The 16760-nt window shown below is 48.1% G+C and overlaps 1 protein-coding gene across 3 annotated transcripts in view; it reads left to right on the top strand.

The window, feature by feature from the left end:
* Window positions 1-16760, top strand: part of SH3KBP1 (SH3 domain containing kinase binding protein 1) — a 299175-nt gene that overhangs the window by 256513 nt on the left and 25902 nt on the right. For all 3 annotated transcript variants that reach the window (XM_031673286.2, XM_006212983.4, XM_006212985.4), the window contains one exon: window positions 9604-9689. In XM_031673286.2, the coding sequence (XP_031529146.1) occupies window positions 9604-9689 (86 nt within the window). The remainder of the gene's footprint in view (window positions 1-9603; window positions 9690-16760) is intronic.

Raw genomic sequence — 16760 nt, 5'->3', positions numbered from 1 at the left:
GCAGCTTTCATTAACACACTTACTTCCAGACAGTAAGTAGAGGTAGAATTTTGACAGGAAAAAAAGACTTTAAAAAAATTAATACAGAGTCAGTTGAAAAACTGAATGATGATAGGAGATTCCCCTGGGTCGTAAGTGCCTCTTCTGTTTGAAATTCCATGCCTTGAGGCTGCGTCAGTTACCATCTCACAGTATGAAGACAGGGTCGGCCCATCTCATCCAGCCCATGACATAACTAAGGTAGTTGTGGTACCAAGAGCATTCTGTCTGCCCCTGTCTTCACACTTGAGAAGGTGGAGTTTCAAAAGTATAGAGCTTACTCATTTGTTTTGATATTTGATCATAACAGAAAAATCCAAGGAAAAGCTGAAGAGAAGGAGGTTGTCCTGAGCTCTAGCGATTTGCCTGCCGTGGGAGGCATCGAGCCAGAAACCTGAGGGGCAGAACAGGTGTGTGCCTTCAAAAGAAAATAAACCCAACAGGGAAAGAGGTAGAAGCAGGCTGGTTAGACCAGAAAAGGTTTGTTAATTCTCCCAAACCCAGACACCCCAAGTTGTAATAATTTTTTGTGTTATTCACAAAGAGCAGGCAAGCTGGGAGCAGGACCTCTGGTCCCAGTTGCGAGGGAGCTGTGCCCATGGTCAGCCATAGCACAGAGCAGCCAGTGCTCTCTGAGTGGAGGGGCAGGTGACTGGCAGGGTGGGGATGGGTGGGGCTGGTGGTGGGGGGTGGTAGGGAGTTGAGTGATAGAGGGTATGAGATGGAGGAGAAGGAAGTGAAGCTAAAAGAAGTAAGAGGAGGTGAAGTGAGCAAGGCTGGAGTGGGAGCAGGAAGTGGGAGAAGTCAATGGCCAGAAATATGGGAGATACTGGTCAGAAGGGGAAGGATGGTGCCCACAATTTCAGATGCAGAATAGGTCTGAAGATGCATGTATCCACAGAGGGAGGGGCCCTGAATGTGGGTGACTGAGGATGGATGAAGGTCATGACAGCTGAAGGGACCGGGGACAGGAGGGGCTGACACTGGGGATGGATCACCCACGTGGCTGTCATAATCTCAGGAAGATGGCAAGGGCTGAAGTGATGTGAGGCTGATGTTCTAGAGCCCATATCCACCCAGGTGGATCTCGGTGTGTTCTGGGAGTTGATGACAGTCAGTGATAAGCAAGGTTCAATAGTCAGGAGGCATTCAGTCAAGAGGTTCCCAATGGGAGGAGTCGGTTGCTGCGACTCGAACATGCCAGAGGACACTGTCCGCTGACTTCAGATGTGGAAGCCTGTGTCAGAGGAGGCATCTCAGTGAGAAGATGGGCATTTGGGTCTTGGACACCAGGCTGTGGACATGAGGCCTAGTGACTTCCCAGACCTGTGCCACTTGGAGATGGCCTATTGCTTTAAATCTTCAACACACCAGCTACCTTTCCTGTGAAAGGCTGAAGGCTATCCTGAGAGAACTAGAACATGGATGAGGGGGCAGTGGAGCTGCAGATGTCTTCCTTGTAATGAAGAGGGAGCCCTGGGTATCTGAGAAGCACTGGGAGATGGGTGACTGTTGAGCTCTGAGACATTTTAGCTTGAGGCAAAGATTAAGTAAACATTTAGATGCCAAATATCAACTAAGTGCTTAGGGGAGAGCAAACGTCTCTCTGGAGACCAACTTACCCACACGGAAGTTAATTTTTCTTTAGATTTACACAGGCATCCCAGCTGCTTCAAGCCCCTTAGGATACAAATTAGCAGAAAATAAGCTTCTAGGGCCCTGGTGGCTCTGTGAGGTGTGTGGTCCCCATGCACAGCAAAAGAAAGCATTAACAGAGATCTTTACTCTTATTAGCTAGAAACTAATCAATCAAATTAAAAAAAGAGAGAGAGAGAGAGAACAGAAGACAGCTAGAGTGCAAGCAAATGTTGCCCTAAGCAGGCAGATGAAACGTGCACCTGGGTGGTCAGGCCATCATTCTGAGTTTGGATTGCTCAAGTATTCTAAATGTCTTTTCAAAGGTTCCTAGGGAGGCCGTGTGTGGTGTTTGAGTGTTTGCCTTCTTTTCTACAAGTCAGGACCAAGACATGTCTTTGGAGAATTCAGGAGGGAGAGCTTGGCTAGAAATTACAGAGGTGGGCGTCGCTGGCTCATAGATGGTAGTTACAAGCATGGGATGGCTATCATCACTCCAGGGGATTATGGAGAAGTAGAGGAGAGAGTGAAGATGACGGTGGGGAAAATTGTTATTTACAGAGGGCAGGAAGGACGGGGAGCCATCGGCAAGGGTGGGTGGGCTGGAGGAAGCCAGGTGTAGAGCCCTTACTGACCAGGGGGTCTCGCACTTGAGTGTGCATTGCCATCACCTGCCAGCTTGTTAAAACCCAGATGCTGCTCCCCAAGTTTCTAATTCAGGAGGTCAGGGTTAAAGCCTGAGAATTTGCATTTCTAGCAGACTCCCAAGGCAGCTGCTCCTGCTGGTTAGCCGACTGCACTGTGAGAACTGCCACCAAAGTGCCAGCTGGGGTGGCGGAAAGGCACCCATAGGCTTTGGTCACGAGTTGGCTCTTGGTAATCCCAGTCAAGCCATTGCTGTTCAGTGGTTGGGGGCAAGGGACAGACTTGGGATTGTGCCGAAGGAAAACCAAGCAGGCAACCAAGTATGTGTAGACTTGTGAGGAACTCGGCTGTGAGACAAAGATGGAAAATGGGTGCTAGATATGGATGGATTCAGTGATAAGAGAGGAGTGAGTGTGTGTGCGTCTATGTGGTGTCATTCATTCATTTCAGAAATTCATCAAGTGCCTCCATTTGGCCAGGCCCTTTTCTAGGTGGTAGTTAACTATGCTAACCAGGCCAGACGTGGTTCCTGCCCACCCACTGCCTCCTGGGCTTTGGAGCCAGACACACCAGGGTCCAAGCCCCACTCCTCCTCTTCCTTATCCCGTGGCTTTGGGCAAGGTACGCACCTCCCTGACACTCAGTTTCCGCCGCCACACCTAGGACACCTAGCTCCTCGCCTGGCACTTGTGAGGCCCCCGGCAAATCTTTCTTCCTCCCTAGAGAGAGCTCAGTGGGTGACCTTGGAGGGAGAGGAGTTTCCACGTGGTGACAAGCAGGTTATGCTTGGTAGTCCCGAGGGAGCGAGGAAACCCGGACGCCCTCAGACCGCACATCCAGAAGACTCTAGGGACTGAAAGAGGAAGCCGCGAGGGCGTCAGGGGAAGCCAGTGCTCAGGGAGGGCTGGGGACTGAGGGAGGGCAGGTAATTTATGGAGCAAAGGAATCCCACAGGGCATGGGGGAAAATACCTTGTTACATTGTAGAAACGTCTGCATTATTTGCTGGCCTTACTTCATTTGTATGTATAACCTCTCCGAGATTTCTTTCCACCCACATCTAGAATGAATTGTATTCCCTGCAGTGAGATCCAACAGTAGTGATGGGTTTAGCCTCAGCCCAGGCTGAGCCACATTGATTTTCTTGCTGGTGATGGCCAAGGGCAGGCAAGGGATCATGAGGAGATACTAACACCTCATGCATGCCGGGTACTAATTGGTTTGTATAAAGCTTTTCCCACGGGCTATTGCTTTGGACACTCTTCCTCCTGGTGACGCTCCACCAACTTAGTTGCATGATAGTGAGACTCCCCCATCCAGGCATCTGAAAAGCCCCTTCCCTGCCCCTCCATGATGCCCAGCTGTGGGTTTGCAGATGAGGGCTGCGGGTAATGTCATCCCTTTGCCTTCAGGGTTGTGGGGCTTATCATGCCCTGGCTGGGCTCTGGACAGAGGCCTGTTTCCATACACACTCACACAGTCTGCACAAAGAACAGAAATTTGGAGGGGAATTGAGTGGGCAGTGTCCCATCACCTTCCAGTGTGTCTTCACCAACTATAAATAGCCAGGCCTATTTGTGCTCATCTGAACAAGGACGCAGTGCAAGGGGAGAGCTGCCAGGAAAACCACTCTGGTTCCCGCTTCTTGAGCCCCTGGCCTCACTTGGGCTACCCCACATTGAGATAGGAAGTTTGCAGTCAAAAGATACCTGGGATTCCTGGGACGTTTTAGGCCACAAGGTGGGCATGTAGGGACTCCACAGGATCAGCAGGGACTTGGGATCTGAATTCCTGGGAGAGGGGAGGGAGGAGTTCTCTGCTGCTACATTTTATCCTTTCCTGAAGGAAGGATTCAACCTCCCCGGGGCAGTAATGGCCCAGTGCAGATGGCTTCTGAAAGACTGACTTGTCTCTTGCTACCTCCACCCGTGGGCGGAGCCCTCTTATCATCGCTTATTTGAGAAAGATCTCCAGAAGCATCAAATGTGCATTTTGATTATTACCACCCCAAGTGTGGTGGGCAGAGACAGGACTGGGTGTCAGGAAGCTTCTCTGTCTGGTTTCGGCTCCACCACCAATTAGCTGTGTGACCTTGGGCACATAACTTCTGGCCTTGGAGCACAGGACCCTTGTCTGTAATAAAATGGGGGCTTGAGCTGCATAATCTCTACCCAATTTTAATAGTCAGAGCCCAAGTCTGAGATATGATGAGTGGACAGCCAGGAAAGCAGGGAGGAAGCGCTCACTTCCATTGGCCTCGCATCCTCAGCGCGACTGGCCCGGGATGAGGGAGGTGAGCGGGAGGACTGAGTGGTTTTACATTCGAAGGGGCTGATAAAACAAGGCTGCGGGGTTGGAGCAAGAGAGAACAGAGGGTAACTCTAGTTGTTCCTTTAGGACCTTCACACCTGCCATCTGCCATCATCCATCTGTACTAGTAGACAACTCCTAGGTGGGATTAAAGCTGGAGAAAAACTGAGGATACAAGAGGGGCACCTCAGTGGTTTCCAGAGTACAGGGGACAGGGCTTTTCTATTTCTTTCTCCTTTTCTTTCTTTCTCAGCCTTTTTTTTTTAGCCCCCTATGACAATGTTTAGGCAGTTAAAACCCAAATATTTACATTAGGATAAGTGATCCTTCTGAGGTCAGGGAGGGCAGGGAGATTGCCACAAAGAGCCATCTTCATCTGCGCTTGGGGGTCTTTTGCTCGGTAGGAAGCCGTGGACTGTTTTTGCCCTTCATCCCCACTCACCTCCAGAAGGGTCGTGGGGTCTTTTTGGTAGTTTTTAGTTGCTGCCGTTAGTGCTGCTGCTCGTGTACTTATTTACTTGTTTGCTTGCCTCAGCTTCCTGTGCACTTCAACATCTTTTCCAGGCCACATGTCTTGGCTTAACTGTCCCAACTTGGGCTAAATTGGGCCATGCCGCTGGCTGAGTTCATGTTCTCAAGGGATGCACATGGCGTGTCCTCCGCGTTTCCAACTGTTCACACGCCGCATCTCGTGTCTCGGGTCTGAGTGGGAAGAGCAGGCCCCTCTGGGCGGGTCGGGTGTGTGATTTCTGTTCAGTATTAATACTCTTTAACTCGGGGAGCAAACAGGATTTACCCAGCTGGCATTGAGCTGCAGTGACACAGGCTGCCTGGCATCCTTGGTGACTCACCATCTCCAGGACCAGAAGGCTGAGTGAAGCAGCTTTGAGAAGTGATCAAGACCTGGAGCTCCGGAGTCCAAGTTAGTAGGTTCAGATCCCGACCCCAGCACTCTACTACTATTGCGACCTTTGTCAGCAGGCAGCTTCATCTCGTCAAGCCTGAGTTTCCTGATCTGTAGGGTAAAAAGAAGGGCTCACAGGTAGGCTTCTCTAGGACGCAGTCTTGAGGCAGCATCCGTGCCTGTGGGGAGGGAGGAGGAAGCCGCCTTGGGCAGAGGGAGAGGTCAGGTTGTGATGCTAGTTCACTAAGGCCTCAGCCAACCCCACAGGAGCTCTGGGGCTAAAATGACCCCTCCGAGTTGTCCTGTATCAGACTGAGATGGCTGAGACTTTTATACAGTGGAGTATGGGCTGCCCTGGAAAGGCTGAGGGGCTCCTTGCAGCTGAGGTGGTCCCCCGAGAGGCCGATAGCACTCCCAGTAGCAGGGGTGACCAGCCCTTCACAGAAAGGGGCTCTGGGAGGTGCGGCTCCATGTCCACCACGCAGAGAAGGTACTTCAAGAGGCTTCTGGGGCACCTGAATCATGCACAAACGGGGCTTGGCTCTTGGTAGGTGGTCAGTAAACCACAGGTGCTGCTGCTCTTTCTGTGGGACTGTCCGTTCCACTTATACCTGCTGGGCGTCCTTGGGCTGGTCAACCCATTCTCTGCGACTTAAGTTCCCTGGCCAGCAAAGCAAGGGGACTCTTAGTTGCTAGTTGCCTATGCCAGTCATTTGCGACCATAACCAAAACTGCTGAAGAAACACAAGAAAGTAACATTATTTTGCTTTAAAAATCAGAGATGAGTAAGAGCAGCCTTGTTCTGATATCTTTGGATACATGGTGATATGGCTGCTTTCTTCTATTTTCTCCTTTTATTTAACAGCTGCAGGCATAGATATGCACCATAAAAAAAAAATCCTTGCAGAAGCTAGTAAATTACAAAAGGATGAGCTTTTTCCTCTTTGGTTGAATTTAGTAACATCCTTTTTGCCAAAACGGTACCCGTGTGTTGGGCCAAGTGGAGGAGAACAGGGACCATGGAGGGCTCCAGCTTCATTGGGTGTCAGCCACTTCAAACATGAGCTTTGGAGAATTTCAGAAATTCTGGTATTTTTCAAAACTGAAATTCATTAGCATTGTTGTAAGCGTCTATAAATACAGTGAAAGGCATTTACAAATAGACATTGTAAAACGCTTCCACACCCACAGTCTGAACACTGTCAAAACACCAGCTGCAGCTTCCCTACTTGGAAGGATCAGAACCTTTTTTAAGCTACACCTACTGTGTTTTCAAAATAGGCTTGCCGCTGGCCCTGTATAGAAGATCATTTCAGTCACAAGCCTGTGTCTGCTCTTGGCGTGAGGGATCTGGGCTCATTTAGAGAGATGGTGGGGGAATCCCAATCTCCTTCCTGTCAGAATACAGCTGGTGCTTTACAGTGTGGGGAGGGGTCATGCAGGGGTGGTCCTTTGTATTTCTTGGTGAGGGGGTTCCTCATGACCTGGACCTCTCAGGTGTAGGATTTGTAACTCCACATTCCCCTATCTGTTTCCCAGGTGAGTTCCAGGTGTGGTCACTGGTGATCACAGGGCACCTGTGGTTGGGAAGTTTCTTAGAGGAGAGTTTGTAGGTAGGGGCCATGCAATCTCATCTTTTACCTGAATGATCCTGTCGGGGAGAAAGGAGAGTGAACATAAGCTGCCTGAATTGTACGAACCTCTGCTGTTAAATGTGAGCTTAAAAAAAACAGAACTTTAAAAGGAAGGAAAAATTCACCTATAGTCTTATCCCAAAGACAACCACTGTTAATGTTTTGGACTGTTTCTTGCCCATCTTTTTCCTGTGTATGATTTGGTTTGTTCTTCATTGGTTTTACATAGATGTGATCATGCTGAATGTCATGCAACTTTATGTCCTTTGGAAAAAAATTGGAATTATTATACAGATACATAATGCATTCTCACTTCAGGAAAAAAAGGGCAAATGTACATTCATTCCACAAGTAGTTTTGAGCTCCTGCCACGTACCAGGTGCTGAGCTGAGTGCTAAAAATCACTCATCAGACTCCCCATGAATAACGACTGCAAATACACATATTTTTCCAGCCTTGAACAAATTCTCTCTTCCTATTCTATTAGAAGGGCGTGGAGGTGCATGTGCATGATGTGCATGTCATCTTTAACTTACATTTGTCCCTTGACATTGTAACATAAACATTCGTCTCTGTTGTCACGAATTGTTTGAAAATATCATTGTAATGGCTATATAAAAGCCCTTCAAATAAATGTCCTCAGTCCCGCCGCTCCTGTCGGCTCGGTGTCTGTCCAGGGCAGTGTGCCTGGTGGGGCCTGAGCCTTGGTAGCCAGCGGGTGGAGGCAGTCTGCTATGGAAACCTGGCCCAGGGGGCTCACAGCCTTAAGAGGTTGAAGTGAGGCAGTCTCCTAATGCACACACACACAGCTTAAGAGCTGGGTTTTCTCCGGATGGAGACCAGGCCTTTTGGCCCAGCCCTGGTTCCCTAGAGTTCTCACCTTTCATCTTCTGGCTGCGAGTGCTTGAGGTTGAGAGTCAGTCTTATTCATCTGGGAGCTGAGGGAGGCAGACCTTCTTCCAGTGGGCCTTCTCCGCCATCGCTGGGATATGCCTGTCTCACTGAATGCCGCCCCACCACCTCTTCTTGAGGAAGGAACCCAGCAGTCTGCCCTGTCACCTCCCACAGGTCCACTGACTTTTGCTTTCCTCCGCCCCCACTGCCTCCAGAACAGACTGGACCCTGTGGGACTCAGCCCAGCCTGTCTCCTCTCACTACTCTCTGGGGACCTCAAGCTTTAGCCTTGAGAACCACTGGCCACACTGGGCACTGCCCCTTACCCTGAAGTCCTTGCTCCCTCATGCCTCTTACAGATATGTCCTCTCTCCCTTTTCCTCCAAGGCCCAACTGTCACACCACCTCCTGCATGTGCTCCTGGCCCTGCCATGCACATCCCTGCATGGACCCTGTTTTTTCTTCCCATAGGACTTCGATGTGCCTGTATCTTACACAGCCTGTCCCATGTGGGCTTATAGGTGTCTGTCTGTCTCTTTCTCCCATTTAGACCATGAGACCATCTAGAGTAGGTACCACCTGGCTTGGCCCTTTCATTGCCCCCAGTGTGATGGGCATTGGTCAAGTGCTCCTGGAGTGCATCTGTTACTCATTGTGTAGTTTGGCCACAGGGTGACCACCAGGGACTGAGATGGACGATTTCTGTTGCTTTCCTGGGAACAACTCCTTGGCTTCTCCCTCTCATTTTAAGGGCGAGGATCTTCTATTTCACTTGCCATCACAGACCTTGAGTAATCTCATTCAGGGCTCACTCCCCACTAAAGGGTCCAAAGAGCTGCCCTTTTGGAGGAATTTGGAGAAACCTTCTACTTATGCCCGACTAGGCTGTTTCTTTCATCATCTTGGGGACCTGTCCCCATCCCAAAGGGCTGCTTGTAGCCCAGATACAGAGGAAAGTCTCTCGTGTCCTGATGGGCATAGAGGCACCCACCCAACGGCTGTCTCATTTTACAGGCCTGTGCCCCAGCGCCAGCTTTCAGGCTGCCAGATCTCAACTCGACACCTTGTGCCTGTCAACAGCCAGGCTGATGCCTCAGCTTCAGGCCAGAAACCTTTTTTCCCAAGGTTAAAAGTAGCCGACCTTTGACAAGCAGCATTGGCTAAATTCCTGGCTCCTTAAAAGGGAAGCTCCTGGTTATCGTTTGCTGGTGCTTATTTGGCCATGGGGCGGGAGCAGGCCCTACGTCGCACCCTGCGGACCAGCAGGAGGGTTTGTGGCTGAAGGTGCACTGCTGAACAGTCGTTATTAAAATAGCCATCTTTGAAAATGTGTGTGGGAGAGGAGGGCATCCACTGTCGGCCGGTTTGTACCAAGGCCCATGTGGTTGGACAGCTCGTTGGCTCCCACTGGCCCCCCCACAGGCGACAGTGTGGCCTGGCCCGCACTCAGCCCCCTCCCTAACTTGCGTGCAGCAGGGAAGCTGACAAAATAACAAGGATACACACCAATTATTAAACGCCTGCACTTGTGTTTTTAATGTAGGGGTGACGGTCCAAAGATTGACTTGGTGAGCAGTTCGATACCCAGCATCCTGGACAAGGACCTCTCGGACCGCAGCAATGACATCGGTGAGTACAGAGCGCGTTCCTGCTTTTCTTTGCAGAACTTGAAAAGAACTGTGGGGCTCGGTTTGCCCCTTCTAGCAGCCTGGCAAGAACAAACACAGCCATTTAAATGCGAGGCTAACAGCCCTCAGTTGGTTTTAGATGTTGCAGTTTTGTAAAAAAGGGAAGTGATGGTTTCCACATTAAAGCAGAATGCCTGGGAGTTTGACTGTCCCTGGCCTTGGGAGAAATTCCTTGCATGGTCTCCTGCAAAGAAATGATGGCTAAACCTTTTGGAAGAGTGGGCATTAGCACTTACATTCATATTTTCCAGTGATTTATGTATTTAGTGTAAAAAGGTGAATGGGTGGACATGCAGCATTGCCGGGCTCACTGTAGACACAGCACTGAGTGTTTTGACTTTGACTTAAAAATGATCTTTGCGATAATTGCCACTTAGTTCGGAACATGAGTGAGTTTTCCCAAGGTCAAGATACCACCATGTGACAAGTGGGAAGGCAGCTGGAGTCTGTGGGCAAACAAGTCAGAGGGCTTCAGGGGGGGTGTGCGTGGGTGGTGTGCAGTCAACTGTGTGCTGGTCGAGGCCACTGTGGGTCTTACTTGGGTGACAGCCCTTTTATGAGGTCTAGATTCAGAGACTAAATTTCTTTCAGCTTCCCATCTTCTGTTTGGACCCACCATGGTTATAAGTTAGCACTCTCTCATATTCTACATAACAGAGATGGCTTTTATATGTTAAATTTTGCATTCCAAAATAATTAGAGATTCACATGCGTGGTAAGAAACAAGGCAGATAGATCCGCATACCCTTTGCCCAGTCTCCCACAGGAGTAGCATCTTATGAAACAATAGTGCAAGGTCACAAGAAGGACACTGACGTTGCTGCAGCCCCCCAGACTCCCTGGCTGTCCCAGAACTCGTGTGCATGCAGTTCTAGGCAGTTTGGTCACGGGTAGGTTTCTGTCTCCACCATCCCAGTCAAGAAACAGAACATTTCCATCACCGCTAGGATCCCCCGTGTTGCCTTTTTATGACCACTAACCACACCTCCCTCCGTCCTGCCCCCCTCCCGTTCCCTAACCCCTGGCAGTCATTATCGGGATTGATTTGACATGGAAGATTCCAGCATTATTTGCACTGGCTGCTCAATTTAAAAACAGATGTCCCACAGCTGGCAGGCCTTTTAAGAGGCGCTTGAGTGCCTCACAGGAGCGCTCTCATCACTTGGGCTTACTCTTTTGAGGGCGCTGTTTTCTTCTGAACCTGCTCATAGAGTTGCATCTTTGCAACTGCTGAGCTGCAGTCTCTGATCAGATCTTATGACCGCCTGGGAGTCAGATGTGTTGTTGTGACTGTAAATACCAAAAGTGCTTGCCCTGGTTCCAGAAACTGTTTTACATCCTCAGTTAGCCTTTGAGAAGCCCAGTCGAGAGGCATGGTCAGGAGCTTCTGAGAGCTTGGACTAACGCAACGATAATACAAACACTGGCCTGCTGTAGCTTTGGGCCTGGTTAAAGGGCAGAGAGGACCAGAGCAGCGATTGGCTGGGAATTAGAAGGAATCGTCAGAGTGAGCCTCATTGAATTCTGGTTTTACTGCTGTGCCTCAGCATTTAGCTGCCTTTAAGGTGGGCTGGCCCATTGGCGAAGCATCACTGAAGATAACACGAGGCCCCCCACAGGACAGGAGGTGTTCGCCCACCTCCAGGATACACAGGGTTGTGGCTTGCTTGTGATGAGCATTGGCCTTTGAGCCTTGTTTTCTTTGGGTCCAGCGATAACTAAGGTGACTGTCGCCAAAATGTGAATCCCAGGTTTTTCGGTCTGACAAGCTAGTTTGGCAGCGCTGTGGGCATTGATCTGCGGAAGCTTTTCATACTCTGTATGTACCTGGGAGCCCAGAAAGCGATGCCGAGGTTTGCTTCACTCTCATTTTGCCAAGAAGACATTAATCTCAGAAGACTATAATTCCTCAAGCTAATAATTTAATGTGTAGATTATTTGCATTGCCAGAAATGGTGATTGGAAGCCTCAGAAGCAACCACTAAATACTCAAGTGCAAGGCTGAGTGAATGCCAAGGCCCTCGTACCCAGGCCCTGCCTTCCAGAGGCTTTGAGGCCCCAAAGATGGCAAGTGGGCAGTGTCGCACTGACAGTCTGTCTAAATGCCAACTGAGTGGTAGAAAGTAATACTGATCAGAGTTGGGGCTGCTGCTTGGTGCCCAGGATTTTAGGGTGGGCTCTGTGAAGGGGGACAAACTTAGCTGGATCTGGAAGTTGGAGTCTCTTTGGTAGAGGTAGAGGCAGGCAGGGTAGTCACATGGGGAGCACTGACAACTGAGCATGGGTCAGCCTGGCTGCGGTGGAGGGTTCATGCTGGCATGGAGTGGGGTGCTGACCTAGAAATGTAAGTCGAGACTGGGTTGAGTTTTGAGAGGGATGGATTTGTAATTTATTCTGTAGGCTGCGGGAGCCATTGACGGTTGACACTGCAGTGACATGATCAGGTCTAAAAATTCAGGTGATAACTGATGGGGCTTTGTGGAACCAATCAGATTAAGGAAAGATGGGCATCAAGGGGTCAGGGTATTTGATATTTCGGGTAAGAGGGAGTGAGAGAGAGCCAGAAGGAAGCTGCTCAGAAGAGGATCGTGAAAGAAGAGGTAGACGTGGGAGCAATGATGCAGGGGAATTATTACTCGTCCTTAGCAACAGAGGGATTGGGAGTGGGCAGGAGGAGAGTGATTGGTTAGTGCTGAGGTTTTAAGGTTGGATGACTGGTGGGGGGAAAATGACTCAGGTAGAAATAAGCAAGTCTGGAGGAGGAACTGGTTTAGGGGTGGGGGAACGGAATGAATTTAAACATGTTGACATTGAAATTGGTCAGACATTCCATGTCAATGCTGGATGAGGACTTAAGGTGGAGGGCCGAGGCTGGAGAGATGGACAGGGATTGAAGTGGAGATTAGAACCTTCCAGGAGACACGAATGCAGGGCTGGCATCTGCAGACCTGGGTTTGAGTGCTACATATACATATGCTCAGAGAGTTGGTGTAAATTAGAGAATATATATACTCCTATATATAAATCAGAGAGTATATATTCCTATAAAGATACTGACATCTCTACCAGCTTCCTCACCTTGTCTTCCAGAATTGTGTAAATTCACTTTGTGAGCTGCGAAAAGACAGAGAAGCTTGTAATTAATGTTGTTACTTGCTTAGAAGAGATAAAGTCAGGAAGAGAAGTAAAATCTTTACCATGAGAAAAGAGAAAAAAGGACCAAGAACTGAGGGCCAAACCCTGTGCAAAGCCCACACCTAAGGCAAAGTTGGGCTCTTGCAACATCACAGGTGCCAGTGGAGGAGAGGATTTGAAGCAAAGTGTCTGAGGCCCAAATGCAGAAATGTTCTTTGCAGGTTTGTCAGTCAAGATTAGGACATTGCCAGGGGGCTGGCTCTCTTCAGGGCTGCTTTGGTATATCTGCTTTTGTAGCATTTGTTCATTGCTTTGAATCAAGAAGGAAATTATTTGTACCAGAAGGTTTTGTTAGTGATTCAGACAATTAAAGCTGTCCAAATGTGGGCTTCAGTGCATAACAGAATACAGCCTTGAAAGCCTTAGAAATCATCATTGTTAGCTATAAATACATCTGTGTTTCCTCTTCATAAAGCTATAATTTTAAATTATTATAATATTAGAGAACATGACTTTTTCAGATCTCGTGTGGGCAGCTACCAGCATCTGTCAGCCCGAGATAATTTAGAATGAAATCAGTTGGTCCAAAACTAAGTTGTTGATGTCAGTTTGAGATATTGTTTGTATCAAACTTTGGGGCCGTATTTCAAGTAACATAATAGGAGATGTGGACGAGCTCCAACACAGGCCTGCGCATGAATGGAAATGAAAATTAAATTGTCCGGTTTTCTCGTGCTGACGAAAGAGCCTCTGTTCCGATCGAATGGGAGATTACAGGCCACAAAGTTAAGTGCCGTAACGTTTACTTTCGTTATGCCATATACTGTTGTTCCCACGGCATGGTGGGATTTACTGTGAGACTTCCGTGCGACAGAGGTTTTCTGTTCCTTTCCCACTAAAGCACGTAGCAACGGGCCTCCAGGTGCAAAGCAGCCTGGAAACTAAGCTTCAACTCATTGACTTTGAAAAAGCCCTTCTCATTCTTCCCCAGTTGCTGGCCGTCTTTGTTTTGACGGTTGTTTTCCCTCCTGTTCAAATCTCATCAGACTTTTCCCATTTCTGTCTCTTTACCCCTGCTCCCTTGAGGAAGCTGCTTGTCCTCCACCTTTTCAGCCTGACCCACAGACCCACACTTCACATGGTAGTCAATTTGGGGGCCAAGTGTTGCTAGCTTTACAGTCGATGGTCTTACGACATGGAACTGGTTTGATAGCTTTGGAGGCATACTTCAACTTCTCAGGCCTCTCACTGATGCCTCTGTTCATTCAGACCAGGAAATGGAAAAGCACTTTTCTACCTATGCCTTGGGAATGCTGGTAAGAGCTAGCTGATTTGGGGTGCTGGAAAGGTCCTAAAACTGGATTGGGCTGATGGTTGCACAGCTCTGTAAATACTAAAAATTATCAAGTTGTGCTCTTAAAATGGGTGAACTTTATGGTATAAAAATGATACTTCAATAAAGCTGTTGAAAAAAGAGCTAATGGAAATTTTCTCGGCATTCACTTTGAGCTCTCAATGTCAAAAAAAGAGATACACACCACTAACTTATAAGTATGGGATTAAAAGCGCCCCTTTGCCTCACTTTATGAAACAGTTGTGTTTATTTAGACTCAAAGCCACTATACTGCTGTTTCTGAGTTGTCTATAAACCAGTCTTTTATAAATAGGATTATGTTTTAGATGTGTCAAGAAAGCTCCCTAAAAGCTTGTAGTGGAATCGTTTTTGTAACACAGGTTCCCTCAATATGTTAAATAACTGTTTTACACGGTTTTCTTAAATTGAGGCTCACCTGGGCTTTGATAAGCGTCATTACAGCTGTGGTGATAGAATAATCACCAAGTGTTTGGAAGGCTTAGCAGTGTTTTCTAAGAATATTTCGGGATAGGACATGCTTTCATCGTCTTTGATTCCTCTTTGAGATAAAATTTGTGATACAATTTGTGATAGTTTCTTCTGAGTAACATGGCTGTGTGCACAATGTCCTAGTCCTGGGGTCATTCCTCCAGTGCAGTGAAGGGCGTATGTTCCCTCTGTTCATCTCCCTTTACTGTCATCCTGAGGTTATAGTGGTGAGATAAATCATAGCAATGGGAGCGAGCAAGGGAAAGGAAACAAGGAACTAAGAGTCACTGGGTGCCTGCTAGATGTTTGATGTATTTTATACATCGCGCATCTCACCAGCCCCCATGAGGGAGGTGTGATGCCTCTCAGGAAGGGGCAGAGAATAAAGAAAGCCAGGTAACTTGGGCAAGGTTAACTGGCTGGTAACTTGCAGAATTGGATTTGAACCTAGTTCTCCCTGACCCATGAGCCCATATTTTCTAGTGCACGAGGTTGGTCTCTATCAGCGGTTCTCCCCAGGGAACATTTGGTGCTGTCCGGAGACATTTTTGGTTGTCACAACATGGGGGTGGAGGTGGGAGTGGGGTTGCTACTAGCATCTAGTGGGTGGAGACCGGAGATGCTGTTAAACATCCCACAGTGCACAGAGCAGCCCCCACAGCAAAGACTGATCCGACCCCGAAGTTGAGAAAGCCCAGTCAGCACCGGGAATCCAGTGGTGAACTGGGAACAGCTGGGCCAGGGACCATGTGTCCCCCCCACACCAACTGAGTACAGCCTCATGGTCCTGGAATGGGCCATCTAATTTCCTGAGAATCTCTATAAAACATAGTTTGAAAATGCTTTCAGAGCTTTTGGAAACTGGTAATTTTGTATACAAAAAAGTCGATATATTTGAAATATTTCACCTAAACACAGACCAAGGAAGTTGCCATGACTTTTGAGAGAACACTCATCCTCTTTCTCCTTGCCCTAGAAAAAAAGAATACAATTTGCGCCTGATTTTCATACAGAAAGGGTATTATATTTGGGATTAGATACTCTCCCAAGATTTAATATGCAATGTTTAAATGGATATTAAATAAAAGAACAACAAGCGTGAAATTAATCAATGCTAAAATAGAATATGGTAAAGCTTTTTAAGACATATAGTATGAAGCAATTTAATCATGATCAGTAGCACAAGATGTTTGTTAATATGACACCAGATCTCTATAAACCAAGTGATTGAAATTTTAACTTATTTTGAAATTTCTGCCTTTTACTATAAGCAACTGTTTCTTATGGTTTCTTGGACAGATTTTAGGGGAAGCCTTAGCTCCCTGGCTTTGGGCTGTTGGTTTTTCCATCCCCCTTTTTCATATTTTAAAGTTCTCCTTCTGGAGCTGGAGAGCCAGTTATCAGGAGGTGCAGCATTTCAGGTTGTTGAGCAATTTCTCAGGTTTAATAGGTCAACATATACTGTGTCCTGCCTGCCCTAAAGAACCCCAGGAGTGACATTTGGAGTGTTCCAGAAGGACTACTGGCTGAGCATGTGTGTGAACGAGCCACACCTCTGGGCTCTCTTGGGGTTAGTTGCTCTGACGTGAGACCTTTCATTCGAGAGCCACAGCTCGCTCTTACAGACAGTGTCTCTTTACCAGTGACCTTCAGACATGGCCTTTGGGATCAGGAACGTGGCTGGCATTACCAGTGCAGAGGAGAGGAAGCCGTGGTCCCTGCTGTGTCGCCATCAAATCTGTACATGAGGCTGTGGGGTGTGCGTGTGTGGAGCTCTGGCTCCTATCCAGGGACACTGGCCATGATCAAACTTCAATTTATATCAGGATGATTTGAGAAGTAATATGCATTTCTCAAGTGTGAGGACAAAAAGCAAAAGAGATTGTGCTGAGGGTCAAAAACTTTACACCAGGGAAATGAAACAGGTTGAGCTTCTAACTGGCAGGTCTTGAACCGGGTTAGTCCCTCTGACCAGTTTTGGTTTCCTCCCCGCACCTCTGGACTTGGCCTTGGCTCAGAAGAGGTTCTATGCCT

Source organism: Vicugna pacos, chromosome X, assembly GCF_048564905.1.
Source record: "Vicugna pacos chromosome X, VicPac4, whole genome shotgun sequence".
Lineage (NCBI taxonomy): Eukaryota > Metazoa > Chordata > Mammalia > Artiodactyla > Camelidae > Vicugna > Vicugna pacos.
This window is presented reverse-complemented; position numbering and strand designations above follow the sequence as displayed.